The following is a 27,373-nucleotide window of genomic DNA, read 5'->3' on the forward strand; positions in this document are numbered from 1 at the left end:
TTTTTGTTTTGTTTTTGAGACAAGTTCTCAAACTTGCCATGAAGTGTGCACATTTGAACGCTGAGGTTATAACACATCACACCAGGGATTCTGCCATTGCTAGGAACGGAGCCCAGGACTTCATGCGTACCAGGCGAGCACTCTGCCAGCTGAACCTGGGTGTTTTCTGACTTTAGGAGATAGGCCTCACACAGCCAACACTGACCTTGAACTCCTGATCCTTGGCTTCCCCGGAATTATAGGAGCACCCCAGCATGCTCGTGGCTAGTCTGTGTTTGGAAGGTGGAATTGGGCAACCACCAGCATTCCTGGTCACCCCATCACATAGAGCCCCTGACGGGGTTGGTGGAGGGAGGACTTTGGAGAAACTCCAGTCTTTCTGGGCATTTCAGAACATTGGATCTCTTACAGCTGCCTCAATTTCTCCCAAACCGGCCACCCTGGTTTGCCTGCCTCCAGGCAGCCTTGCTCTACCTGTGCCTCTAACACAGGAGGCTCAAGGGCATGTGGAGGGGAAGGGCAAACCTTTTTCTGTCTCCCATCCCTGATCTCTGGCTGCCAAGGCCAACAAGGGTCCCTCTTCTCCTTTCCTAGTGGTTCTGTGAGACTCTTTGCACTTCTATGGTGAGTTTGGTGGTTTATTTACTTATTTAGGTTTTTCAAGACCGGATTTCTCTGTGTAGCTTTGAAGCCTGTCCTGGCACTTGCTGTGTAGACCCAGCTGGCCTCCAACTCACAGAGATCTGCCTGCCTCTGCCTCCTGAGTGCTGGAATTAAAGGCGTGTGCCACCACCGCCTGCCTTGCTTTTTTTGGCTTTTTTTGTAAGTCAACTTGAGTTGGTCATTTCGTTAGTGTTGCGGCCAGAGGAAGGCAGCAGCTTCCGGTAGTTAAGCTGGCTGAGCACCTGGTTGCCTGCTGGCGCCTGGTTCTGCTTCAGAAGCCCGCACGTGCACAAGTGCCTTGGCCTTGGCCCAAGCATCTTCATTAAAAACAAGGACAACAGTGTAGCCTTTGAAGCAGGATTGGGAGGGGGCCGTTAGGACAGTGTTGGGTACACTTTGTTCCAAAGTGGACGGCCAGGGCCGTGGCTCCTTGTCTCCCGACACTTTTCCGTGTGATGGATGAGGAAAGAGCCCAGAGCCTCTCTGTGTGAGGCAAACACCAACAGAGCCTTGTTCCTTGAGATGGGATCTTGTTATGTAGCCCAGGTTGACCTCAGGCTCAATGTGCTTGTCTCTGCCCCCTAAATTCAGGCACCGCCACGCCTCACTCTAGATATTTCTGGCAGCAAAAGAGGCCATAGAGTAACATCACCAGGCAGGCATTGTGGTATACGCCTGCAATCCCAGCATTTGGACATCGGCTACATACTGACTTCAAGATTTTCCAGGGCTACATAGTGAAACCTATCTCAAAAAAAAAAAGGTATGGTGTGGTGGTTCATAAGTTTCTCTTTTGGTTTGTTTAGTTTTACACATACAAATTAACATAAAATATAATAAATAAATAAATGAACAACTAAACAAACAAGCAAACAAAAAAACCTGTGTGTATGTATGTGCATGCAATTCCCTCTGGCGTCAGAAGAGGGCACTGGAACTCTAAGCTGGTGTTGTGAACAGCCATGAAGGCGCTGGGAATCGAACTCAGGTCTTCCATAAGGGCAACGAGTACTCTTAAACGCTGAACCACCTCTCCAGCCCTGTGGCACAAGTTCTCATTCTAGAGATGGGAGGCAGAGACAGGAGTATCCCTGGGGTTCAGCGGCCAGCCAGCCTAGTGGATTTGGAAGCCCCAGGAAAATGAAAACTCAGGGTCTTTCCATCTGGACAGACCACCTGTGGTTGACCTTTGGCCTCCACACACGCACCCCCCTCTGTCCCCACAAACAGCCTCAACCAAGCCAAGAACAACAGCAAAGAATTGCATAGGGGACCAGGTGGGGTGGCACTTCTGTTGCCCCAGATGTTTAAGGGACTGAGGGAAGGTTCAAAGTTTGAGGCCGAGCTACATAGTGAATTCAAGGTTCCCTGGGCAACCTGATGAGATCCTGTCTCAAAGTTAACAATAATGGGGGCATAGGACTGTGAACACAGCTGGCAGGGGAGGGCTTACCCAGAATGTATAAGGTGCTGGGTTCAGTCACCAGTATCACAAATGAAGTAGTAGCAATAATAACCAATAATAAAATACTTGTAGGGACTAGCGGCAGACCCAAAGGCACATTGGGCGGAGACTCCACTTCTTTCTTTTCTCCGGGATAAGATAAATTCACACCACTCAGCCGACCCAAGGTGAGGCAGGGTGGGCGGGACGGGGCTCAGGGTGGACGCAGCGGCCCACAGGGCTGACACACAGAAAGGTCAGGGTCCTGCATCTCTTCCTTTCTTCTTGATGGATGGTCTCTTTGATCCATGAGCTCCAAGGCCAGCGGGACGGTGCTAACTTGAAAACACACTGCTCTGCGCATGGGACCGCGGTAGGGGACTGGAGGCTAATAACGAACAGCTGGGGCCAAGAGCTATAAAAAGCCTTGTCAGGGCCCCTGCACAAGTGTCCCGCCATGGTGTTACCTGGGCTGCTGCTGCTGCTGCTGCTGCTGCTAGCTGGCACCCGCTGGCTGTGGGGCCGGTGGAAGCTCCGGAGCCTCCGCCTGCCTCCTCTTGCCCCGGGGTTCCTGCACTTTCTACAGCCTAACCTTCCCACCTACCTGTTTGACCTCACCCAGAAACTCGGGCCTGTCTACAGGATTCGCATGGGACTGCAAGGTGAGCCAATCTGCTCTCTTCCGGTGACCTATCCCTCCCAGCTGACACCTGCTCTTTCCCCCAGATGTGGTCGTTCTGAATTCTAATAGGACCATTAAGGAGGCCCTGATCCAAAAATGGGCGGACTTTGCCGGCCGACCCCAGATACCATATGGTAAGAGTTTTGGGCACGGTTTTTTCTTCTTCTTCACTGTGTAGCCCTGGCTGCCCTGAAAATCTCTTTGTAGACTAGGCTAGCCTCAAACTCTCAGAGATACACCTGCTGTGTCTTGCTGCCCTGGCCTACTTCTTGGATGGGGGAGGGGGGAGGCAGGTCAGGCCTTTGGCTTCCTTGGTTAGTTGGCATTCTCTCTTTCTGCCATCCCTCCTGCAGAAAATCTAGACTTGGACCTGTCACTAGGGGACTACTCGCTAACGTGGAAGGCCCACAAGAAACTCTCTCGCTCAGCTCTGATGCTGGGCGTGCGAGACTCCCTGGAGCCCCTGGTAGAGGAGCTGGCCCAGGAATTCTGCGAGGTGAGGCCGTGCTCCTGTGGCCTGGCCCTCCCGGGGTCAGCGTCCCTGTCCCCCAGTACCACTCGGTCCCCACAGCCCGTGTAGCCTGCCTCTTCTCCACAGCGCATGCGCGCGCAGGCTGGCGCCCCCGTAGCCATCCAGAAGGAGTTCTCTTTGCTCACGTGCAGTGTCATCTGCTACCTCACGTTTGGAGACAAGGTCAAGGCTCTCCTCTTGCCCCTCGAGCCCCTCCCTCAGGCCCTCCTGACCTTTGCTGGTCCCAAACTCAAAGTATGCTCTCCTCTTCTGGCAGGACGACATTTTGGTACACACGGTTCACAGCTGTGTGCAGGACTTGCTGCAAGCCTGGAACCACTGGTCCGTCCAAATCTTGGAAATAATTCCCTTTCTCAGGGTGCGGGAGCACATCCCAGACTCCCCTGGGTTGGGGCGGGATTAGGGGGTGGCTGGTCTCCATCCAGAAGCTGACTCCCCTACCTGTCCCAGTTCCTCCCCAATCCAGGCCTCTGGAAGCTGAAGCGGTTCCAGGAGAACAGGGACGATATCGTAAGGGAGCAGCTGAAGCTGCACAAGGTAGGTGCCGCGGGATACCGCGCGAGCACTAACCCCCCTAGCCTCAGCCAGTGATGTGCCTGCAGCGCCTGCATCACTGCTGGGCACCCAGCCTGCTCCTTTCCCTGCCCTCTGCAGGACAGCCTGGTAGCAGGCCAGTGGAAGGACATGCTTGACTACATGCTTCAAGGCGTGGAGCAGCAAAGAGAGGGCACGGATGCAGGGCAGCTCCACGAAGGGCACGTGCACATGTCCGTGGTGGATCTCTTCGTCGGGGGCACTGAGACCACAGCCACCACGCTCTCCTGGACTGTGGCTTTCCTGCTTCATCACCCTGAGGTGCATTATGGGAGAGAGTGAGGCTCCTTCCGGCCCCTTGGCCCAGTCCTCTGCCTGACCTGGGCTCTGCTCACGGGTGCGGGTGCGGGGCTCTAGGCTTAGCTGGGTGGCTGGATAAAGGGGCTGCTGGCTGGGCAGCCCTGAGTCACCCAGCGCAAAGCTTGGTCCCCAGATCCAGCCTTGTCCCTTCTTCTCAGATCCAGAAGCGACTGCAGGAAGAACTAGACCTCAAGTTGGGCCCCAGTGCCCCCAGCTCCCAGCTCCTGTACAAGAACCGAATGCAGCTGCCTTTGCTCATGGCTACCATCGCTGAGGTGCTGCGCCTGCGGCCCGTGGTGCCCCTGGCCCTGCCCCATCGCACCACTCGGGCTAGCAGGTGACTCCCTGGGTTAAGGGTTGAGTGAGAACCACCCCCCGCCCCCCCCAGGGTCCCGGACAGCTTCTGACTCAGCCTTCCCTCAGTATCTCTGGCTATGACATCCCCAAGGACACCATCATCATCCCCAACATCCAAGGCGCCAACCTGGACGAGATGGTCTGGGAACTGCCCGGCCAGTTCTGTCCTGGTACGACGGAGGGGTCAGGCACGGGAGCGGAAGGGCCCTAGCCTCGGTTGGGACGCACTTCCCGAGCTATCTGTCCACGACCCACAGATCGCTTCCTGGAACCCGGCAAGGACCTCAGAACCCTATCCTTCGGCTGTGGGGCCCGTGTGTGCCTGGGAGAGCCGCTGGCGCGACTGGAGCTCTTCGTGGTCCTGGCACGCCTGCTCCAGGCCTTCACGCTGCTGCCACCACCAGATGGCACCCTGCCCTCCCTGAAGCCCCAGAATTTCACTGGTGTCAATCTCTTGATTCGTCCTTTCCAGGTGCGGCTGCAGCCCAGGAACCTGATGCCCCAAGACCAGGGCCAGAACCCTTGACAGGACAGGACCAGTACCAGCCTCGTGCCTCAGTTTCTCCTTTATTGCTCCGTTACTAACCCCTCCCCTCCCCCCTGTAAACATGGTGCTGTGAGATCGTGGTAGAGAAGGCCTCTTTGGTGAGCTAGGCAGTAGAGGCATACTGGCTCTTCTCTGGCACGGCCCCTCAGTGCTCGGCAGTCATACTGGGGTATGAGCGAGGTGGGAAAACAGGCTCAGCTGCCCCTGGCAGGGGCCTGGAAGTTTCTAGGTCTCAGCTTCATTTCCGTGAAGGGTACCGAAAACTCGAAGCCCTTCCAGTGGTACCAGCTCACTCCCTGAGGAGAAAGTTGTCGAGGGAGGAGAGTCAAAGCCAGCACTCACCAATGGCAACTCCTCATCCCCACCCGGCTCCTGCAGGTGACCCCCCGGGGGTCCATCCTTCTCCCTCACGTTCCCTGCCTAGCTCTCAGCTGCAAAGGGCTGAGGCTTCATTCTGAGCTGGTGCCTTGTATCCACTAATAAACAGACTTTTCAAGCTTCCTAGGTGAGACTGGTATTACTGTCCCATTTCCCAGATGAGCCTCTGAGGTGCGAGAAGTTCAGTCATTCACGTGAGAGTCCTCCAACCCGAGTGACCCAGAGCCCAGCCTGTGCCTCCACGGCCCCCACCTGGTGATCCACTGTGCTCCCGTAGAGCCCGTTGAGGTTGGCATAGTGACAGTTCTTGTACCACCACGCCCCCCGATAAGAGACAGCGCAGGAGATGAGCAAGTTGTTGGGGTCCCGATCACGGGCAGAAAAGACGCTGCCGCTGTGGTAGCTCATAGAGTCCCCTGGCAAAGCATGGGAAGATGTGGTGAGGACCGCCCCCATGCCGACCCTCACCCCGTCCCGGGGCCCGCCCTCACCCCATCCCGGGCCCGCCCTCACCTGCGGTGCCATGGTAACCCTCTAGATGCAGGCGGTAATTCTCCGTTGCCGAATCCACGCGGAAGAAGTCATACTGGGCGAACACAGCTTCCTTTCCAGCTCGCAGGTCCACACGCATGGAGTAGTCTCCAGCCTGCGTCAGGCTGTGTAGGACCTCATTGCCTGGGGTGGAGTATGCTCCATCAGGGTCCTGGGGTCCACAGGACTGCCATCCCTTCCCGGGTTCCCCAGCCCTATGAGGCACGGACCCAGCCAGAATTCCCGGGAGATGTTTCCAAAACCATGAGCATACTCCTCCCAGTCTCTCCAGAAGTCCGTCTGTCCGTCCATGCGGCGCTGGAACACCTGGAGAGCAGACAAGGGCAGCACTGGCCTTGGCTCCTGGGCATCGGCCCCTGTGCTACCCAGGTCCCCGGGCTCTGAACGCAACCCACCAGCCAGCCGCCCCCATCCGTCTCCATGTCACAGAACACATCCAAAGGCCGCTCGCGGTTGCCGTTGAGGAAGATGGTGGTGGTCTTTGAGGTGCTGGGCCCGTTCTGCATCTCCTCCCCACAGTCCCGGGGGAAGGGGACCCGCAGTCCACCTGTGGAGAGGAGATGGGGAGTCTGTCTGTCCCCAAGTCTCAGACCCCAGCCGCCCACCTATGCTCAGGACCAGTGTCAGTACCTGTAGTAAAGGAAGTGGACACAGGGGGCGTGAGGCTCTCGCCCCAAACAGCCCGCAGCTGGGCTCTGTAGAAGGTGGAAGGGAAGAGGCGGAGAAGCCGGTGGGAGGTGGTTCCTGCTGGAAGCAGGATTTCCTGGAGACCGACAAGGGACAGTCAGCAGAGGGTGAGATGGCCAGAGGGGCACCACCAAATCTAGCTATGGAAGGCAGACGGCCAATGAGGCAGGGCTGGGGTACCTGAATCTGTCCTCCAGGGGTGTCAAAGCTGAGCAGGTAGCCTGTGGGTGAGACTTGGGGCTCAGTCCAAGTGAGCAGGGCCGTGCGAGGGGTCACTTCCTTGGCCTCCAAGTCCTGGGGGGGCTTCAGCCCTGGGGACGTAGGAAGAGATGGGTGAGCCCGTATCTGCTGCCTTGACCCTCCCGTGACCCCTTCCCCACGCACCCCCGGCTCTACCTGTGGTGAAGGTAATGCTGGCTGGCGAGGTGAAGTTTGGGCCTCGGAGACCACGCACGGTGGCCGTGTAGTTGGTGTCAACCGCCAGGTCTGTCAGCGGGTAGTCCACGGCGCTGCCGGGGGCTGAGGCCTGCAGGGGTGGGGCTGGGAGTGGGGTGGGCATCAGCTCCTGCCCCTCATGCTGTACCCTGCTCTCCCCACCTCTTCAGAGGAGGTTCAGCCATGCTCACCCCCGGGGGATGCGACCTGGACGTTGTACTCATCCACGGGTTTGTGGGGGGGTTTCCAGTGCAGAAGCGCGGATCCATTAGTCAAGTTCAGTGCACGCAGCTGGGTGGGGCCATCGGGAACTGGCAGAAACAGGGGCTCAGAGGCTTCCCTGCCACTGTCCCCACTGTTGACTCTCCCAACTTCACTGCCTCCCTGGGATCCCTCTGTCCCCTCTTCACCCTGGCCAGCCCTTGCTCTTCTCTCTCTCTGTCTCTGCCTGTCATGGTGCCCCTCTTACCTGTCGTGAGGAAGCCTGTGAGAGGCTCACTCTCCTCGAAGCCACGGACGGAGACCACAGTCACCTCGTAGCGAGTGTCTGAGCTCAAGCCCTGGAGGACCTGGGTCTGGGTCCGGCCGTCCACTACTACACTTTGCGGCTCTCCTATGAACATGGGTGGAGCCCGGGGGTCACCCAGGAGGCCTGAGACCAGCTGGAGAATGGGCGGTATGCGGGGGTGGGGGCGGGCAGGAGAGGAGAGCTAAGGAGGTCTTGGCAGGACGGGACCATCACCTCCATCTGCGAGCTGGTAGGAAATTTTGAAGCTGTCCACCCTGGATGGTGGCGGGACCCAGTTGACTCTGGCTGATGTTTCCCCAATTTCACTGAATTGTAGGTCACGGGGGCTCTCCAGAACTGAAGACAGCAAGGGAGGGGTGCAGTGAGGAGGGCATGGGTAAGAAGGTTCCTCCCCCTTCTCCCTGAGTGCTCTGGCTTCAGAGAGGTCCCCCATGCCTCTCTGGAAGGTTCCCAGGACAGAAGTCTCTAATGCCTTCAAGTCCTCTGCCCACTCTCCAGACCCCCGTTACCTGCTGGGTACTACTCTGCAAAGTCCAATGCCCCCTCTTCGGTGCCCAGCGTGGGTCCTCACCTGGGCTGAGGGTGCGGGCAGTGCCCTGAATGCTGTCCGCCTTGTGCGGCCCACGCAGCCCATACAGAGTGAGGCTGTACAGGGTCCCAGGATGCAGGTCCCGAAGCACAGCTGAGCGCTGCGTCCCCGGCACCATCAGCTCTCGCTGCAGCAGAGGACGGAGATGTGGCTCCAGGGTGCTTGGTGAGGGGACCCCAAAGCGTATTAGGAAGGTGTCAAAGGAACCAAGCGGGGCCTCCCAGTTCAGCCGCAGAGAACTAGTGGTCATGTCTGTCACTGACAGCTGGGACAGGCGGGGCCCCGGGTCCCCTGGGGTCTGACCAGCAGGAACTGGACCTGTGGGAAGTGGGTAGGAGAAAAAGGTCTGGAGACACAGATATATGCCAGCCCCAAGGCTTGGAGCACGTCACATCTGTCACCCTTCCCTATTGGTCAGAAGAACCCATGAGGAACAGAACCTCGGGTGGGTTCAGTGACTGACTGGGAAGAGAAGGGGCAGTGTAGGGTAGACCTCGACCCTTCCTGGGCACCTTCCTCATGCCTTCCCTATGGCAGCTGCCTCTGGATGTCCGCTTCCACCCTTCCTAACCCCAGACTAGGAAGGTGCAGGCTGGCCCACCTGTGGTACCCTCTGCAGAGACAGGCCCATGGCGCATCTCTTCACGGAGGCCATACAGGAAGAACTTGTAGGAGGTGCTGGGCTCCAGGCCTGAGATGAGGACCTTGTCCTGGTGTCCATCAACAAGCAGGGCTTGGGGTTGTCCCTCCGTGTCCTGGTACTGGACCACAAAGGAGTCAAAGGGGCCACGGGCCACACCCCAGGAGAGGCGCAGGGAATCTGGGGTTGCCTCCGTCACTCTCAGCATCCCCAGGCGGGGGGCTTCAGGGGCTTCAGTGGGGCTTGGGGTTGACATGTCCTCTTCTGGGGCTGCACGGGAGAAAGCAGGGTGGGATCTTTACAGGGTGCTGGGCGCCTACCCTGCCCATTCTGTCCCCTTCAAAGGAAGGGTTTGAGGCTGGCCTGGGATGAAGACACTTCACAGTCCAGGCAGGTAGCCCAAGTGAGGAGAGGGAGGGAGCAGGCATCTTCTAGAACCTTCCAGTTCTTGAATTTGTTTTACCCCTGCCTTGGTGTTACCTCCTGACACCCAGGAGGTCTCTCTGAGCCCAGCGCCGGAATTTCCGGCCTGGGAAGCTACTATGCCTGTTGGTCCCTCCTCAGCTGCTTGCTGTTTCGGGACCAGACTCCCTGCCTGTTTCCCAGTACCTGGTGCATCAACCCCCTCAGCAGGGGCCCCTCAGGCTCTTCCCTGGCCCCGCCCTTAGTGCGGGCACCACGGGCTGGGGTGGCTGGTGTACGTGCCTGGCAAGTCACACTCGTGCCCTTGGCCTGGCCGATCTGACGTGGGTGTCAGTGGCCTCTGCCCATTGGATTTCCTGGTGATTTTCCATTTGAGACGCATCCCTGGCTCCCGAGAACGGGGCGGGGTGTGTGTGTGTGTGTGTGTGTGTGTGTGTGCGCGCGCATGCGCGCGCGCCCGCGCGCCTAGACAACAAGAGGATGAAGCCGTTCTAACGGGGTAGTGGGGAGCAGCAGGTGGTGGGGATGACTGGGGTAGGGAGGGCAGGGAGCCCTCGAAGCCTTTCCTTGCTGCCTAACCCAGCTCCTGTTCTCTCAAAGGATCAGCACCAGGGGTGGGTACAGGTCCTCCCTTCTCTGGCTCTGGACAGGCCCCTGCCCTTCCCACCATCCTCTCTGGCCAATCTCTTTGTCTACAGACTCCTCGGGCCTGTGGTCAGGCAGGGCAGCTCACCTGTCACTCCGAGGGCAGAGACGGGCCCCAGGCGCTTTCCTCCAGCCAGCCCATAGAGCAGAAACTTGTACTTCCGGCGTGGCTGCAGACCTTCTATGGCGACCTCGTTCTGGTCTGCAGCCACGACCACTGTCTGGGGCTGCCCATCCCTGTCTCTGTACTGGACCAGGAAGGAGTCAAAAGGGCCCTGGGCCACCGTCCACGAGAGGTGCAGAGAGTCGGTGGTCTCTCCAGTCACTGTCAGTTCGCCGAGGCGGGGCTGCGGCGTCTTCTCCAGGGGGGCTGAGGGGAGAATGGGATGATTCAGGTTAGTGTCTCCAGCCTTGGAGACTTGGGATGTGTGGCCTCAGGGACAGAAACCTGAGGACGCCAGGCCTGCGTGGTCCTGCTGTGGCAGACTGAGGGAGAGCCGCCTTGTCTCTGGAGGCACTGCCTAGCCCTTTCCTGCCTGGCGCCCGCTTGCTGCGGTCAGGTCACAGAGGGTCACAGTGAGAGAGGGCTAGCGGTGGGCACAGACTGGTCTTCATTTCCTCTGGACAGGGCTGTGGCCAGAACTGAGGCCTCTGGGGACATCTGAGTGCCAGAGAGATACTCTCAAGTGGGGGAGAGCTCCCCTCAGCCTGGGGCTGCCCCCCATCTCCTACACAGTCCAGGTGGAGCAGAGCGGCGACCTGCCCACGTGAAGGTGGCAGCTGACAAGCCTGCATAATGAAGGTTTGGGGAAGAACTATGGTGTCTGAGGGCTCCAGCCCCTGATGTCTGTCTGGGGTGACTGACTCATGGACCTGGGAGTGGGGTAAGGGTCATGGACCCACTCCACCCCTTTCCTTGGGGGCTGACTCATGGGCACAAAAACACCAGATTTTTCCATCGTCTTCTGCAGCCAGACCTTCCCATCTCATGTCTCAGGGTTGGGAGGAAGAGGACATGGGTGCCAGCTACTGGTCGCCGGCACAGTGGGGAGTGGCCTACTGGTCGCCGGCACAGTGGGGAGTGGGCCACTGGTTGCCGGCACAGTGGGGAGGCTGTGGTGCAGATGAGGTGGTTCAACCATGTCACGTGGCTGCCCAGGACTGGATTTGGGTTTGAACCCCGGTTAACCAAGCCTAAAAGCTCCTTAGGAAGGAGACGGTGAGTATAAAATGCTCAGACTGTGCCCAGTCCAAGGCAGGACTGGCCTTTCTGTACCGGCTTTTCCTCTTAGACTGAGGACAGGACAAGTCTCTGGAAAGCCTTGGGGATGGGAGCTGTGCCAGAGTGGGAGGCGGGGCCCGGGCTCACCTGTGGTGCCCTCCCCTCCACAGAGGCGGGGTCGGGGTCTGGGGCTCACCTGTGGTGCCCTCCCCTCCACAGAGGCAGGGCCTGGGTTCACCTGTGGTGCCCTCCCCTCCACAGAGGCAGGGCTGGGACTCACCTGTGGTGCCCTCCCCTCCACAGAGGCAGGGCTGGGACTCACCTGTGGTACCCTCCCCTCCACAGAGGTGGGGCCTGGGCTCACCTGTGGTGCCCTCCTCTCCACAGAGGCAGGGCTGGGACTCACCTGTGGTACCCTCCCCTCCACAGAGGTGGGGCCTGGGCTCACCTGTGGTGCCCTCCCCTCCACAGAGGTGGGGCCTGGGCTCACCTGTGGTGCCCTCCCCTCCACAGAGGTGGGGCCTGGGCTCACCTGTGGTGCCCTCCTCTCCACAGAGGCAGGGCTGGGACTCACCTGTGGTGCCCTCCTCTCCACAGAGGCAGGGCTGGGACTCACCTGTGGTACCCTCCCCTCCACAGAGGTGGGGCCTGGGCTCACCTGTGGTGCCCTCCCCTCCACAGAGGCAGGGCTGGGACTCACCTGTGGTACCCTCCCCTCCACAGAGGTGGGGCCTGGGCTCACCTGTGGTGCCCTCCCCTCCACAGAGGCAGGGCTGGGACTCACCTGTGGTGCCCTCCACAGAGGCAGGGCCCAGCCGTTTGCGGCCTGCTAGGCCGTAGAGCAGAAACTTGTATTTCCTATTGGGCTCCAGGCCAGGGATGGTGACCTCACGCTGGTCTGCTGCCACAGGCACCACCTGGAGCTGCCCTCCCCTGTCCTTGTACTGGACTAGGAAGGAGTCGAACTCGCCCTCGGGGACAGTCCAGGAGAGACCCACGGAGTTCTGGGTCACGTCTGTCATCGTCAGCTCCCCAAGACGAGGAAGGAGCTTTGTGTCTGCGAATGGAGAGGAGAGGAAGCCACTTAGACTGTGTAGTGTACTTACCGCAGGGGACAGGGACTGGGGTGGGGGCAGCTGGGCCCTGTTCTTGGTGGTCAGAGGGGGCGATCGGGCCGCGCTCGGGATAAAAGAGCCTCCAGGAAAGGAAGCAAGTGTGCCCGCCCAGTGATGAGGGAGAAGGACGGAGTGAAGGTCTGATTTGGGTGGACCTCACAAAGAAATGGGTCACCAAACTCCAAGGTCTGGAATGTGGGGCACAGAAACATGAAATTCCAACAGTCGCCACAAGGGGGCAAAGGGTGCTGGGGGTTGCAGGGTCCGCAGTGTTGGGCCCTCACTCACCAGTTTTTGCATCTACGGAAACGGGGCCATGGCGCTTTCCACCCTGGAGTCCAAAGAGGAGAAACTTGTACTTGCGGGCTGGGTCCAAACCTGAGATGGTGACCTCACTCAGGTCTCTGCTCACGGGTACCGTCTGGGGCTGCCCCTGGGCATCCTTGTACTGGACGAGAAAGGAGTCGAAGGGGCCCTGGGCCACGGTCCAAGACAGGCGCACAGTACTGGAAGTCACATCTGCCACAGCCAGGTCCCCCAGGCGGGGCTCTAGGGGGGGCTCTGTGGGCAGGGGCGCTGCAACAGAGCAGAGGAGGCTAAGGGGTACAGGCAGAACCTGCTGAGGGGACCAGACTGCCACCAGGCTGAAGAACAGCTTCCACCCCCTGACCCCAGCCATAGGAATGGCAGCTGCGGACAGCTCCACACCCAGGAGCCCCTGAACCGCCCATGGCTGGCACAGCGGTTCTCAACCTGTAGGTCGCGACCCCTTTAGCAACCATTTATCTCTAAAAATATTTACGTTATGACTCATAACAGTAGCAGAATTAGCTGGGTGGTGATGGAACACCTTTAATTGGGAGGAGGCAGAGCAATGAAAATCTCTGTGAGTTTGAGGCCAGCCTGGTCTATAGAGAGAGTTTCAGGACAGCCAGGGTTACACAGAGAAACCCTGTCTTGAAAGGAAAAAGTAAATAAAACAAAATAAGTAGCAAAATTACAGTTGTGAAGTAGTAATGAAAATAATTTCATGATTGGGGGTCACCACAACATGAGGAACTGTATTGAAAGGTTGTAGTACAGCCTGGAGAGATGGCTCAGTGGTTAAGAGCACTGGCTACTCTTCCAGAGGTCCTGAGTTCAATTCCCAACATCCACATGGTGGCTCACAGCCATCTGTAGTGGGATAGGTGGCCTCTTCTGGTGTGCAGGCATATATGTAAGCAAAGTACTTTTTTTTTTGTTTTTTTCGAGACAGGGTTTCTCTGTAGTTTTGGAGCCTGTCCTGGAACTCGCTCTGTAGACCAGACTGGTCTCAAACTCACAGAGATCCACCTGCCTCTGCCTCCCGAGTGCTGGGATTAAAGGTGTGCTCCACCACGGCCCAGCCATAAATAAACATTTAAAAAAATAAATAAAAGGTCACAACACTAGGAAGGTTGAAAACCTCTGATTTAGCAGACGCCATTGTGATTGTTCCCCCACTGCCGGAGCTGCCACTGTGTTAAAAAAATGCTTGTAAAACCCCACAGTCCAGCTGGAGGTGATTCAGACCCGAGTAGCCCAGATCCGGAGCCTGTTGTGAAACACCAAATACCCGGAGAGGGAGCCAAGGTGGGAGGAATGTGTGGGGTTCTGGAGTGGGGGAAGGAGGGACCATGAGGACAGCTCCGAGGACAGCTGGGAAGAAAGGGGGAGTAGAGGCAGGGCGGAGAAGAGAGGAGCCGCGGAAGGCAAGAGCAAACACAGACCCCAGCCACACTCACCCGTCACGCCCACGGTGGACACGGGGCCCACACGCTGACCATCATGCAGTCCATACAGGTTCATCGTGTATTTGCGCCCAGGCTCCAGGTCTCTCACGATGGCCTCCCTCTCCTGGCCCCCAACACGCACCACCTGGGGCCGCCCATCACTGTCCTTGTACTGGACACTGAAGGAGTCAAAGTCTCCCTGGGGGACGGTCCAGGAGAGGCTCAGGGAGTCTGGGGACGATGCTGTGACAGTCAGGTCTCCCAGGAGCGGCTCCTCAGGGGGCTCTGGGGCTTCTGTGCTGGGCTCTGTGGGGCTGGGGGTCTCTTCCTCTGCAGCTGAGAAGGGGACAGACAGGTGAGCAGGGTCCCCCACAGGTGTCCTCAAGTGAGGACAGAGTAGCCCTAGTTACCAAGGTGGTTCTGAGGTCAGCTCAGAGAAGCCCACCTTGGGGCTTTGGGGTCCTGGTCAGCTGACAGCTGGCCAACACGCCCAAGCTCCTGGGTCAGCTGGGGGGACCTGGACACCAGAACAGACCTGGGGGACTGACCAGTCCTTGGCCACCATTCCCCAGTCACTAGTCTCCAAAGAGCTGGAGGTCCTGCTTCCTGATGGGTCCCACCCTGAGTCTCCCATGTCCACTCACCTGTCACCCCGACAGCAGACACGGGGCCCACACGCTGGCCACTGTGGATGCCATACAGGTTCATCTTGTACTTGTGGTCTGGCTCCAGGCCAGAAATGGTGACTTGGTCCTCGTGCCCTGGCACCCGCACCACCTTGGGCTGCCCATCCCCGTTCCTGTACTGGATCAGGAAGTGGTCAAACTGTCCTTCGGGGACTGTCCAGGAGAGGCTAAGGGAGTTAGGAGTGGCATCTGTCACGGACAGCTCTCCTAGATGTGGCTTCTTAGGAGGGGGCTCAGGAGTGGTGGTGGGCATCAGCTGTGTGGTCGTAACTTCCTCCTCTGGAGCTGAACACACAAACACACAAATTCAGGTCTTCTCTGTGCTCAGAATATAAAGAAACATTTATTAAATACAAAGTTCCCATCCACAGTTCGACCACGGCTTGCCTTTTCTGTTCTTTCTACATGGCCATTCCTAGCATCCTGCCCAGACACCTGCCAACACCCATGTGACTGCTCCCCTCCCTCCTGCACTTGCCTCTTTTGAACATGCTCCACAGAGCCACTGCCCTGAGCCTCCCTGCCCTGGCTCTCCTTGCTGTCCGCTTCCTCCCTCGCTGGACTTAGATCTTTACCCCTGCTAGGTCTGGAAACCTCCTCCCTGAGGCTGCGTCCCAGCTGCTAGTGAGCTCAGTGCACTCCAGACTCTGGCTGTGTCCCTCTTGGGTGCCTCACACTCCCCCACCCACCTCTTCTATCACAGAACCTGGGCCACCATCTCCTCTCACTTGGGTGTTGACCCCGGTCTGACCTCCCTGCCTTCAGGCTCACTTCACCTCTTCCGCTAAGCGGTTGTGCTTCATGAGGAAACCAGGCTTTGAACAAGGACTTCCAATGGCAGCAAGGAACTGGACACCCAGTCCTGTGTGGAATCCAGAGCTTCTGAGCAGCCCCTGCCTCTCCATCAACCTCTCAAGACCACCCTGCATCCCAGAGGACATCTCACAAAATCTCTGTTCCTCACGGACCAGCTTCTTTCTAACCTTCTGTTCTTTACACAGCGGGGACATTGACCTATAACTGTTCTCTCTGCCCTGTCACCAAGCCAACGCTTGTTCGACCTCAGGTCTCAGTGGCCTTATGAGAAAGCTGGTTTAGATGTCCCCTCAGGTACTGTTCTCGCCCCTAGGGGTCCCATGTTCTGGGCCCTTGGCAGAACTTAGGCCTTCTGCCTGTCACCCTGACTGTGAAGTCCATGCTAACACCGCTAGTTTTTCAAAGCCCCAGCCTGACGGAGACCAGCAGCCCAGACTCCCGTGGTCTGTCAGGCTCTGTCAGCTCAGGGCCGTCCTAGCGCAGCTCTGTCTTATGTAATCACACCAAACATAGACAACGGCACAGAACACAGACACCAGACAAGGCCACCTGGTACCGTGATGGCAAGCTTGGAATCCTATGCTCACAAAGACACGCTCGACCATTTGCTACAAAACAACCAAACAGCCCTCGTCCAGGTAGTGAGGGATTTCTGCCTCTTCCTCTGGCTTTGTGGGCCCGCAAAACACCTTCCCCAGACAGAGCTCAGCAAACTCACGAGTGATGGAGGCTCTACGGGCAGCATCGTTCAGAGCTGAACTCCCCTTGCTAAGGCTTCTGTACCCCCAACTAACTTAGCAGCTGCTCTCTAACCCCAGAGTCCCCCACAGCCCAGCACCCCCAAGTGTTGACCCATAGTTCATTCCAGGTGAGCCTTGGGGATGTTGGCTCCCCAGCTGACAGCCCCACAAGTCCCCAGATCAGGGAATGGAGGCATGTGAATGAGAGTTTACAATGGAAGGAAGGGAGGAAGGAAGGAGAGGAAAAAAGGGAAAAAGAGCTTGAAGTGGTTTGTACATTGCAGACTCCATTCTGTATTCCCATCCACTTCCCGGGCCAGAGAACTTCACAGGCATAAAGCCGCTCTGTGAGGAGCCCTGCTAGCACATCCCAGAGAGGGCTGACACCTCTGCTGTGGGCTCTGTTGCTCCGGGACCGATCCATGAACCAGCAGCGTTTTCCCAGGATCTCCTTAGAAACAGGTTCTGGCCGGGCAGTGCTGGTGCACACCTTTAACCCCAGCACTTGGGAGGTGGAGGCAGGTGGATCTCTGTGAGTTCGAGGCCAGCCTGGTCTACAAGAGCTAGTGCCAGGACAGCTACGATTGTTACACAGAGAGACCTCATCTCGAAAAAACAACCAACGAAAAAGAAGCAGGCTCTGGACACACTGCTGGGTCTGACGCTGATTGGGGAGATGTCGGATGTGCCAGGCAGCTTTGGTGCACAGTACAGGTGTTTCCATGACGATGGCTGGAAAAAGAGTGGTGTGGGGCTTGTTTCCCCCCAGAGGCACACTCACCCGTCACGCCCACGGTGGACACGGGGCCCACACGCTGACCATCGTGCAGTCCATACAGGTTCATCTTGTATTTGCGCCCAGGCTCCAGGTCTCTCACAATGGCCTCCCTCTCCTGGCCCCCAACACGCACCACCTGGGGCCGCCCATCACTGTCCTTGTACTGGACACTGAAGGAGTCAAAGTCTCCCTGGGGGACGGTCCAGGAGAGGCTCAGGGAGTCTGGGGACGATGCTGTGACAGTCAGGTCTCCCAGGAGCGGCTCCTCAGGGGGCTCTGGGGCCTCTGTGCTGGGCTCTGTGGGGCTGGGGGTCTCTTCCTCTGCAGCTGAGAAGGGGACAGACAGGTGAGCAGGGTCCCCGCAGGTGTCCTTGGTTCTTGAGGAGAAGCTATGGCTACAGGGAGGTCCAATGCCAGTTCAAAGGCAACGCCCTTGGGGCCTGGTGTCACTGGTCAGCTGACAGCTGGCCAACACGCCCAAGCTCCTGGGTCAGCTGGGGGGACCTGGACACCAGCACAGCCAAGGTCTTAATGTCTCCACCCCCTGCACAGGGGAGATACGCCAGCTCTAGGGAGAGGCACATAGGCCATAGCCTTGGCCACAGAAGGTCTGGGTATTAGCCAGTCCCAGGCCACTGACCCCCACCCAGAGCAGATGGTCTCTCTCCTAGTGAATCCTAGGCTCCCATGTCTACTCACCTGTCACCCCGACAGCAGACACGGGGCCCACACGCTGGCCACTGTGGATGCCATACAGGTTCATCTTGTACTTGTGGTCTGGCTCCAGGCCGGGGATGGTGACCTGGTCCTCGTGCCCTGGCACCCGCACCACCTTGGGCTGCCCATCCCCGTTCTTATACTGGATCACGAATTGGTCAAACTGTCCTTCGGGGACTGTCCAGGAGAGGCTCAGGGAGTCAGAGGTGGCGTCTGTCACAGTCAGTTGGCCCAGGATGGGTTTCTTAGGGATTGCAGTAGGCACCGCCTGTGTGGTCATGGTCTCCTCCTCTGGATCTGGACACACACACAGAGGGACGGGCTATGTCTTCCCTGTCCTCAGTATCCACACAAAGGGGCTTTTATAAAAATGAAGCCCTGAAGACTTCTGGCGGAAGTGACACTGGCCGCAGAGGTCACTACGTATCTTTTCCGTGCCTTCTACACTGCCATTCCTGGCACCCCGCCTAGGTGTCCCCCCCTCTATCCACCAACACGGCTTCTCCCCTTCCTCTACCCTCTACCATGTGTGAGCAGGTCCCACAAGGCCACTGCCCTGGCCTTCCCTGTGCTGGATCCCTTTGCCGTTTCCTTCCTCACCGGCTTCAGGACTTTGCTCAGAACATGCTAGACACCTGACCCGCCCCCTCCCAGATGCCATCTTTTGGGATGAATTGTTGGAGGTCTCTGGCTGGAGACAGCTGACACTCAGCTCTCCGGTGTCCAGGACGGGGGACAGGGTTCTTTGTGGAAGGAATGAGTTGATGCATGGGAATAAAGTTGAGAATTGCAACAATAAACAAATAAATAAAAATGAAACGAAAATAAAGTGGGTTTTTAGGTGCACGTGAGAATGCTAGCCTCCTCACTGTTCCCTCACGGCTGGATGTACCCTGCACAGACAGAGTCTCTGTGAGGAGCAAGAGGCAGTCACAGGCTCAGCAACAAGTTCTGAGGCTGTGCCTCGGCTGTGGGGTTTTTACCACCAGCACGGTTCTCGGGGTCCTGTGAGGGACAGAATAACAGGTTCTCGATGCACGGCTGGGTCTGGTCTGGTTCGTAGGTGACTGTTTCCTCTCATCTAAGGCATGCCCTCAAGTCTCTCTCAGGAAGTTCCTGAAGCTTAGAAGGCTTACAAGGCCTCAGCATAGCCACAGAAGCATGAATGTGGAGAGGAGGGATTCTCAGCAGGCACACGCTGAGCAGGAGCTCAGGAGAACACCGTGAGCTGTAACCGTGCTGGCGTTGGGTTTGTGCGGTGTGGCTGCCTCTGAGCTATCTGCACTCCTGCAAAGATCTCCACGTTCCCGCAAGTGACGCAGGTGAACACATTGCTGAGCTAGACGTGGCTGCGGTTGTTGCTTGGGTCTGATTTCAGTGACTTATCTGGCATCAAAAGACAGATGTTCAGGTCTCCTCAAGAAAGTCAGCCAACATGATTGGCACTGGGATATGAACTAACAGAAGCAAAGGCAAGCTAGGGAGGAGAGGGGACGTGACCACGGCAACAGATGCTGAGGCCAGCACCTAGGGTCTGCAGGATGACCTGGATATGGCCACCTCTTTCATGTGCTATGGGACAGTGAGCCTTCTTGCTGCAGCAGTGGCTTCATGCTCCCTGCTATAGGAGATTGCACATGCAACCCAAGCCAGGCCACCTGAGAATGTCCAAGTGAGGATCTTGGGGTGTCCATTTTCCTAAACTGGATATGGTTGGTGAATGGTTTATACTACACAAATATAAGAATGTCTCCAAAACAGCAAATGGACTAGAGGGTGTATTCCAGTCCCTAAGAGTAGCATGGATAGACGGGATGACAAGCAAGCTATGGTGGCTGCTGTGTGGCCTTTGCTATGGGCAAAGAATTTAAACGGAAACTCAGCTGCCTTCTTAGAAAGAACTTGCCCACATGAGCGAGGAATTGCAGCAGGGAAAGGTCATAGGGATGCGATCTGCTCATTGGCCTCTGGGTTGGGGAAGGGAAAATAGAGACAAGAAGACTAGAAGGGGTATCTGCTCGCTGTGTCCTAGAGCTGGCAGGTTGCAAGGTAAAGAGAGTGCAGGTTAAACACATTTTAAAAAGCCCGTCCTAAGCCGGGCGGTGGTGGCGCACGCCTTTAATCCCAGCACTCGGGAGGCAGAGGCAGGCAGATCTCTGTGAGTTCGAAACCAGCCTGGTCTACAGAGCTAGTTCCAGGACAGGCTCCAAAGCCACAGAGAAACCCTGTCTCGAAAAAAAAACCAAAAAAAAAAAAAAAAAAAGCCCCAGCACTCGGGAGGCAGAGGCAGGTGGATCTCTGTGAGTTCGAGGCCAGCCTGGTCTACAAGAGCTAGTTCCAGGACAGGAACCAAAAAGCTACGGAGAAACCCTGTCTCGAAAAATCCAAAAAAAAAAAAAAAAAAAAAAGCCCGTCCTAAGATCAAACTATTGGAACCCTTGGTAACTGGGTAACTAAGGGGGAGGGAAGGATGGAAGACGACAGACTTTATGTCAGACCGAGAGGAAAAGAGGAGCAAATCCAGGATTCAGTTGTAGATAAGGCATGAGTAACAACTGAGTATGGGAATCTGCGCTGTTCAGGGCACACACGGTATCTGAGCAGCGTGGACCAGGAAAGACTTTTAAGCTGAAAATAACGAAGGAGCCTCCCACAGCCTTGCATCTGCAGCTGTGAAATAGAGGCAGATGGGATTAATCTGAGAGGAGATGGAGAAACTGTCATAACAGCCCATTCCTCCTCGAGACAAAGACTGCATAACCCAAGGCAAAATGGGGAAGATCAATCCCTGGTGAAATGGCCCATATGAGCCACTGGGGACACTTAGTTCCATAAATATAAGGGCTTAAAGACCACAGAGGGGAGAAGGTGTGGCTGGAGGGAACTGGGAATGAGAGAGGCTACGCAGATGCCCAGTTCATGAAGTCAGACAAAATCATGCTAAATGCTAAGAAAGAGATCTGTAGCCTGATGTGATGGTATGTGCCTTTGTCTTCAATCCTGGTGCTGGAGAAGCAGAGGCAGGTGGATCTCTGTGAGTCTGAGGCTAGTCTGGTCTATATAGCAAGTTTGGGACCAGCCAGAGCTACACAGTGCTTCAGAGACTTGCTGGGACCGGGGTGGGATGTGACCTTCATGGCTCAGAATCTCTGGGAGTTCAGAATGACTCTGAATGGTATGTAAACTCTTTATAAAATGCAGAAGCAATTGAGAGGGGGTGAGAGGAAGGAAAGGCAGACTAAAGGATTTGTCCCGGTCACTCAAAGGGAAACATGACAAGATTAGCGTACAGACAGTTCCCACAAGGAAACGAGCGAATGCCAAATGCTGTGGTAGCAGCTTTCTGATTGGCTCTACAGCCCAAGCAACAGCTCCCAGAAGACAGAAATCACAGGACAATGCAGATTTCAAAGGTTAAACTTGGGGCTGGAGAGATGACTTAGTGGTTAAGAGCACTGGCTGCTCTTCCAGAGGTCCTGCGCTCAATTCCCAGCCATCAGAAGGTGGCTCACAGCCATCTGGAATGGGATCAGGTTCCTTCTGGTGCGCACGAAGACAGAACACTCAGATGTAACATACATGAATAAACAAAAGGTTGAACTTGACCTAGGGGTGGACAATTATCACCTCCAGAGCATGCATGCACTTTTCTCCCTGTGAGAAAGTATGGATCCATGCGAGGGACAGAGATTAAAGGCCACATGATGGCTGGGAGCCTGTCGGAACTGGAGACCCAGCTCCAGTGGAAGGTGTGGTAGGTTAGAGGGCATGGGCCTAGCCGGGTCCTTCAGGACCATCCAGGGCAAAAAGATACACAGTGTTTGTAAAGAAACAGCAGCATCCTGGTGTGAGGAGGAGGATGGTTCCCGGAAAGCATGTCTGTGTTGTGGGAGGGTAGACAGGACAATGTGCATTCCATCTATGCCCCGTGTTCAATTGCCTCCCTCGGGATCTTTGTGTACCGTCCTGAGCGTTGGCGATGTTTCTTTACTGGTAGCACCTTTGCTCTGGATCCCAAGGCCAGTTTCATGTTCATTTGGAACGGCTAACCACAGATCTTCAGAGCACACCCCAGGGCTGTATTCATAGCCCTACATTTTGTCATGGGATGGGTCTGGGACCCTGCATTGTTATTCTGTCCACCTCTGGGAAAGCATTTGATGACAGAGATGGCATCATGCTAATCTCTGAATATTTTAAGTATCTGTAAAATCATCTGAAGAACAGGAAAGAATGAATTAAAGAGCCTAAAGGAAGGTGCCCTCCACGAATGGGAGGGGGCACTGCCAGAGCTATAAATTGTGTAGGAGTCTGATGTGAGGAGTGGGCTATGATTCTATGAGTTCTTCAGGCTAAGGAGGCCCCCGAGGTCCCACAAACCATAAAGGTATGGAAAACGCTGTTGATTGCAACACTAAACTCAGTGGTGAATCCCTATTGCGGAAGACCCTGCACACTTGCTGCACTCTGCACACTTGCTGCACCCTGCACACCTGCTGTGCACCTGCTGCATGCTGCACACTTGCTGCACCCTGCACACTTGCTGCAGAACATGGAGAAATCAGACTGAGACTCCATTGGAAGCTCCCTTCTTTTGGCTGGCATTTGTATTCCTGACAGGCACCATGCAGGCTGATGTGGGAAATCCTCACCAACAGTCCTGCTTGTCTATGAACCCCGAATACTAGAGAACCATCAATGCAGGCAAGATGAGACCCCTGGAACAATGTGCACAAGCATTATGGGCACAATAATTAGACTTAAAGTCTGCTTCCCGGGAGGGAACTCACGTCTTATGCTGTAAACAAGGGCAAAAGCCTGGGGCTGGAGAAGACATAGGCTCCAATGGGGGAGGCAACAACTACTGCTTTATTAAATGAATATGATATACCTATCAAATTCCCTTCTAAACATCTGTGTCTGCATCCGTGGATTGTTGTTGCTACCAACACCAATTAATCATGCAAGGAAACTTATTCCTTGCAGTTAGAGGTATACCATATATCATGGGGTCTCATAATTGGTGAAATTACTGTCACTAGACAGCGGCTATGTCATCATGGTCTAATACTCAGCAAAAGAAGAATGAAAATAATGAAGCATTTCTATCCTCTACTCCCAAGGCTCAGGGAACACTGCAGAAAGCAGAAAAATCTAAAAGCCAGAGGAAGGAACACAGCATTGTGCTGCTGTTTCTTAAGATCTGAAGCATTCCCTATTGGAGAAAAGCTCAGTAGAACTCAGGAAGTGGCCAGGTGTGGTGTTGTGTGCCTTTAATTCCAGCACTGGAGAGGCAGAGGCAGGCAGATCTCTGTGAGTTCCATGTCAACCTGGTCTACATAGTGAGTCACAAGACAGCATAGCATGGCTATATACAGAGGCCCTGTTTTAAAAACAAAACACCTGGGAAGCAATGGGAGCTTAAAAGGCTCAGAAAGCAACTCACAAGTCCCAGGAAGCTCCTGAAACTTACAAAGTTCACAACGTCTGTCCCAACATTAGCTAAACATTAGCAGCTCCTTGCAGGAGAGCTAGAGAAGGCTCCAAGGATAGATCTTTCCTGAGCCATTGTCCATGTCGAGGTCAGCTTTTATGTAATACACCTGCATTTGAGTGACCCATGTTTCTGCAAGTAAACCTTCACCCATATTCTTATAAGTAACTCTAACGAACTCATGATTCAGTATGCCAGACTTGTGTGGAATACCTTGCTTGTTGTTAGTGTCCTATGTAGACTGAACAGCCTTTAATATACATTATATATATGTATCAACCTCCAGAAAAATGAGGTGCTCACATGCTCACACAGCCTTGCTACTTTGAGGACAAGAGTTACCACAAAGATGGTAGAAGGAATGAGAATGAGTCATCCCGCACAGACCCATCTGACATTCACTCACCGGTCACGCCCACGGTGGACACGGGGCCCACACGCTGACCATCATGCAGTCCATACAGGTTCATCTTGTATTTGCGCCCAGGCTCCAGGTCTCTCACGATGGCCTCCCTCTCCTGGCCCCCAACACGCACCACCTGGGGCCGTCCATCACTGTCCTTGTACTGGACACTGAAGGAGTCAAAGTCTCCCTGGGGGACGGTCCAGGAGAGGCTCAGGGAGTCTGGGGACGATGCTGTGACAGTCAGGTCTCCCAGGAGCGGCTCCTCAGGGGGCTCTGGGGCCTTTGTGCTGGGCTCTGTGGGGCTGGGGGTCTCTTCCTCTGCAGCTGAGAAGGGGACAGACAGGTGAGCAGGGTCCCCCACAGGTGTCCTTTGCTCTTGAAGAGGAGCTATGGCTACCAGGGAGGTCCCAATGCCAGTTTAGAGATAGCCCCCTCTTGGAGTCTGGTGTCCCTGGTCAGCTGATAGCTGGACAACACGCCCAAGCTCCTGGGTCAGCTGAGGGGACCTGGACACCAGCACAGCAAAGACCTTGGTGGCCCTGCCACGAGGGAGATCTGCCAGCCCCAGGGGAAAACAGACAGGCTGCCAGTCTTGCGCACAGCCAGCCTGTGGTACTGAGTAGTTCTTGGCCATTGATTTCCCAGTTACTAGTCACCAAAGAACAGTAGGCTCCACTTCCTGATGGGTCCCACCCTAGTCTCCCACAATCCACTTACCCGTCACCCCGACAACAGACACGGGGCCCACACGCTGGCCACTGTGGATGCCATACAGGTTCATCTTGTATTTGTGGTCTGGCTCCAGGCCGGGGATGGTGACCTGGTCCTCGTGCCCTGGCACCCGCACCACCTTGGGCTGCCCATCCCCGTTCTTGTACTGGATCACGAATTGGTCAAACTGTCCTTCGGGGACTGTCCAGGAGAGGCTCAGGGAGTCAGAGGTGGCGTCTGTCACAGTCAGCTGGCCCAGGATGGGTTTCTTAGGGGTTGTGGTGGGCACCGCCTGTGTGGTCATGGTCTCCTCCTCTGGATCTGGACACACACACAGGAACAGGTTAGGTCTTCTCTGTCCTTACTTTCTGTGTAAAGGACAATTTATAAAAGCAAAGCTTAGCTGGTGTGGTGGCACGCGCCTTAAACCTAGCTCTGGGTAGAAGCAGGTGGATCTCTGTGAGTTCAAGGCCAGCCTGGTGCACAGTGAGTTCCAGTTCTGCCAGGGCTACAGAGTGAGACCTCGTCTCAAAACATAATAATGACGATTTAAAAAGTAATATAAAAATTGAAAAAAAATGAGTTTTTTAAAAAAATAGCAAACACATTGGCCTTAGTGGCTCCCCCATACCTTTCTGCCCTTTCCACGCTGCCACCCCGAGCGCCCCACCTCAACTGTCCCTCTCCTTCCAGCTGCTAACACCACTGACTTCATCCCTCCCTCAGCATCAGCTTCTTCACGGCCGCACGGCCACTACTCGGAGCCTCTCTGAGACAGCTCTCCTTGTAATCACCCTCACTAGGCTCTGATCTCTGTCCCCAATCTGACCATGGACCTGCCCCAACCCAGCTGCCTCCAGACTCAGAGTGTCCCAGACTTTTGTTAGAGCCTTCCTAGCCGCCTCGGCCACCTGCCCGGAACCCGGGGATGGGCTACCATCTCCCACAATCCAGCCCTCCCTTCCTTACACCCTCCTTTTCTTAATCAGCCTTCCAGCCCAGCTCTGCATAGACCCATCTTTTGACCCAAATGCCAGCATTCTGCCCAGAACCAGACTTCCTGAGCTGCCCCCAGCGTATCCTAAGACTGTCTGAGGACATCTCATGAAATCCTTGGGTTTCGTCTGGACCATGCTTTTCCTAGCCTGCTGGTCTCTGTGCTAGGTCAGATTTACTCTTCCTAAATCTGCTCCCAAACTCGTGCCTCTTAGACTTCAGGTCTCGGAGGTTCCCTGTGAGCAGGCTGGCTTGGGTGTCCTTTGTTAGGCCCTGCCTGTCCCCAGGCTTCTCCACACAAGCCCATGTTTGTTTGACTGTGAACCAACCCCTCATTCAGGAGCCCATCAATTTCCCAGGCTCAAGGTTCCCCATTGATGCAGTCTGCACCTGGGTCTGGCACCTGTAACTTTGTTGATACACTGGAGGAGTGTACAGTTAAGACCGCATCCCAGCCTGGCGGTGGTGGCGCACGCCTTTAATCCCAGCACTCGGGAGGCAGAGGCAGAGGCAGGCGGATCTCTGTGAGTTCGAGGCCAACCTGGTGTACAAAGGGAGTTCCAGGACAGGCTCCAAAGCTACAGAGAAACCCTGTCTCGGGGGGGAAAAAAAAAGACCGCATCCCAGCATCCTCTCACTGTTTCCATGGTGACAGAGCCTCTGTGAGGACTCATGGAGGCAGGAAGACTGCTGGACCACACATTCCCATGGAGTGCCAACTCTTTGGCTGTGAGGAGCCGTGCTGGCCCTCAGATACCTAGCCATTAAATGACCCGTAAGAGGTGTGGCCTGGTGGAAGCCCTGGAAGAGGACAGTGAGGCTGGGCGCTCCCCCCTTTCCTCTGGCCTGCTGTGATGTGCTAGTCTATAACAGGCTCTGAAGGAACAGGGCCAGCCCACCAAAAACCGAGCCAAAGCAAAACTTTTATCAGTTGGTTATATCAGGTTCTTTTTGCTTTCGAGACAGGGTTTCTCTCTGTAACTTTGGAGCCTGTCCCTGGAACTCGCTCTGCCTCTGCCTGCCAGAGCCGCGGCTGCCCGGCTATACCAGGTTCTTATCACCAGAGTGAGGCTAATGCTGTATCTCGATAATAATGCAGGCGAGAAGACCCTGGATGGCCCTACTGTACCCCGACCTGCACTGTGGGAAGTCCCTGATGGTTAAGAGCAGAGGCTTCCAGGAAGTTGGTTACAGGGGGACAATTATGGTCCAACCCACACAGTCCTTCTCCTGTCCCTCAGCATCTACCACCGGGGTCACCCATCTATATTCTTGTAAAGAGTCAGGGAGTCTGGGGAGGACCTTGAGGTTACTGGATCCCTCTGAAGTGATCCTCTGGGGTTTCTGGGGCCTCCGGTCAGGGATCTCTTTCTCAGAAACCTCTGACCTGGGAGAAGACTTGGGACCAGGCAGATGTTAAGGACATCCAGCAGATAAACTTCCTCAAGCAGAAGCCTGGGCTCATGTGGCCTCACAGTGGCCCTCTGGTCACCACAGGCTGGAGGGCCCCGCTGTCCTGTGCCCTGCCACACACCTTCAGAAGGCAACGAGGCCGTGCGTGTCAGGAGCCAAAATACTGCTCATTTCCTTTGCTCTAATAATCCCATTTCTGGGCACTTATCCTAAGAAAATTATTAAGAGCAGGAAAAAGTTATAGCATGGAAGAATTTATAATGAGATTATTCATGACAGCAAAATGTGTCAGGACTCAAACGACCCGTAACAGACGATCGGTTTTGTTACAGGGCTTTCACCAGAGAGCATCGGATAACCATTAAAATGATGATTAATGCGGTCACAAGGTAAATGACTACCACCAACTGGCGCTCAGAAAAGCAGGGGCCCTCTGCATGGGAGCACCCAGACGCCACATGGGAGCACTCAGATGTTGCATGGGAGCACTCAGATGCTGCATGCAGAAAGCAGAGGGGGGCACTTACA

At 55.8% G+C, this 27,373-nt stretch overlaps 2 protein-coding genes across 7 annotated transcripts in view; one reads left to right on the top strand and one right to left on the bottom strand.

The window, feature by feature from the left end:
* The first annotated feature begins 2,564 nt into the window (after positions 1-2,564).
* On the top strand, positions 2,565-5,139 carry Cyp21a2 (cytochrome P450 family 21 subfamily A member 2). Its single transcript, XM_075979485.1, has 10 exons — positions 2,565-2,769; positions 2,834-2,929; positions 3,143-3,285; positions 3,388-3,483; positions 3,578-3,679; positions 3,772-3,858; positions 3,976-4,176; positions 4,374-4,552; positions 4,639-4,742; positions 4,830-5,139. The coding sequence occupies exons 1-10, from the start codon at positions 2,565-2,567 to the stop codon at positions 5,096-5,098; spliced, it is 1,482 nt and encodes a 493-aa protein (XP_075835600.1). The 3' UTR covers positions 5,099-5,139.
* Tnxb (tenascin XB) overlaps positions 5,121-27,373 on the bottom strand; it is a 60,170-nt gene continuing 37,917 nt past the window's right edge. For 2 of the 6 annotated variants that reach the window (XM_075979482.1, XM_075979478.1), the window contains exons 23-44: positions 24,443-24,757; positions 23,726-24,049; positions 17,808-18,122; positions 17,112-17,435; positions 14,733-15,059; positions 14,101-14,424; positions 12,623-12,910; positions 12,004-12,276; positions 10,086-10,367; positions 8,891-9,199; positions 8,272-8,607; positions 7,914-8,036; positions 7,641-7,784; positions 7,363-7,482; positions 7,133-7,276; positions 6,917-7,047; positions 6,680-6,812; positions 6,445-6,596; positions 6,259-6,355; positions 6,011-6,172; positions 5,750-5,913; positions 5,121-5,415 (exon numbers count right to left, since the gene is read on the bottom strand). In XM_075979482.1, the coding sequence (XP_075835597.1) occupies positions 5,314-5,415; positions 5,750-5,913; positions 6,011-6,172; positions 6,259-6,355; positions 6,445-6,596; positions 6,680-6,812; positions 6,917-7,047; positions 7,133-7,276; positions 7,363-7,482; positions 7,641-7,784; positions 7,914-8,036; positions 8,272-8,607; positions 8,891-9,199; positions 10,086-10,367; positions 12,004-12,276; positions 12,623-12,910; positions 14,101-14,424; positions 14,733-15,059; positions 17,112-17,435; positions 17,808-18,122; positions 23,726-24,049; positions 24,443-24,757 (4,889 nt within the window). In that variant the 3' untranslated portion in view covers positions 5,121-5,313. Of the gene's footprint in view, positions 5,416-5,749; positions 5,914-6,010; positions 6,173-6,258; positions 6,356-6,444; positions 6,597-6,679; positions 6,813-6,916; positions 7,048-7,132; positions 7,277-7,362; positions 7,483-7,640; positions 7,785-7,913; positions 8,037-8,271; positions 8,608-8,890; positions 9,200-10,085; positions 10,368-11,366; positions 11,375-12,003; positions 12,277-12,622; positions 12,911-14,100; positions 14,425-14,732; positions 15,060-17,111; positions 17,436-17,807; positions 18,123-23,725; positions 24,050-24,442; positions 24,758-27,373 lie in introns of those variants that run through there. The other 4 variants (XM_075979479.1, XM_075979480.1, XM_075979483.1 and 1 more) reach the window with 4 other exon arrangements.

The sequence above is a fragment of the Microtus pennsylvanicus genome, chromosome 7 (genome assembly GCF_037038515.1).
Source record: "Microtus pennsylvanicus isolate mMicPen1 chromosome 7, mMicPen1.hap1, whole genome shotgun sequence".
NCBI lineage: Eukaryota > Metazoa > Chordata > Mammalia > Rodentia > Cricetidae > Microtus > Microtus pennsylvanicus.

Excerpts from the sequence above, each read along its gene's own strand:
- Cyp21a2 (XM_075979485.1), top strand. The coding sequence starts at position 2,565 with ATGGTGTTACCTGGGCTGCTGCTGCTGCTGCTGCTGCTGCTAGCTGGC. Across the intron at positions 2,930-3,142 it reads CCAGATACCATATGGTAAGA|AAAATCTAGACTTGGACCTG; the intron begins GTTTTGGGCACG and ends TCCCTCCTGCAG. Across the intron at positions 3,680-3,771 it reads AAATAATTCCCTTTCTCAGG|TTCCTCCCCAATCCAGGCCT; the intron begins GTGCGGGAGCAC and ends TACCTGTCCCAG.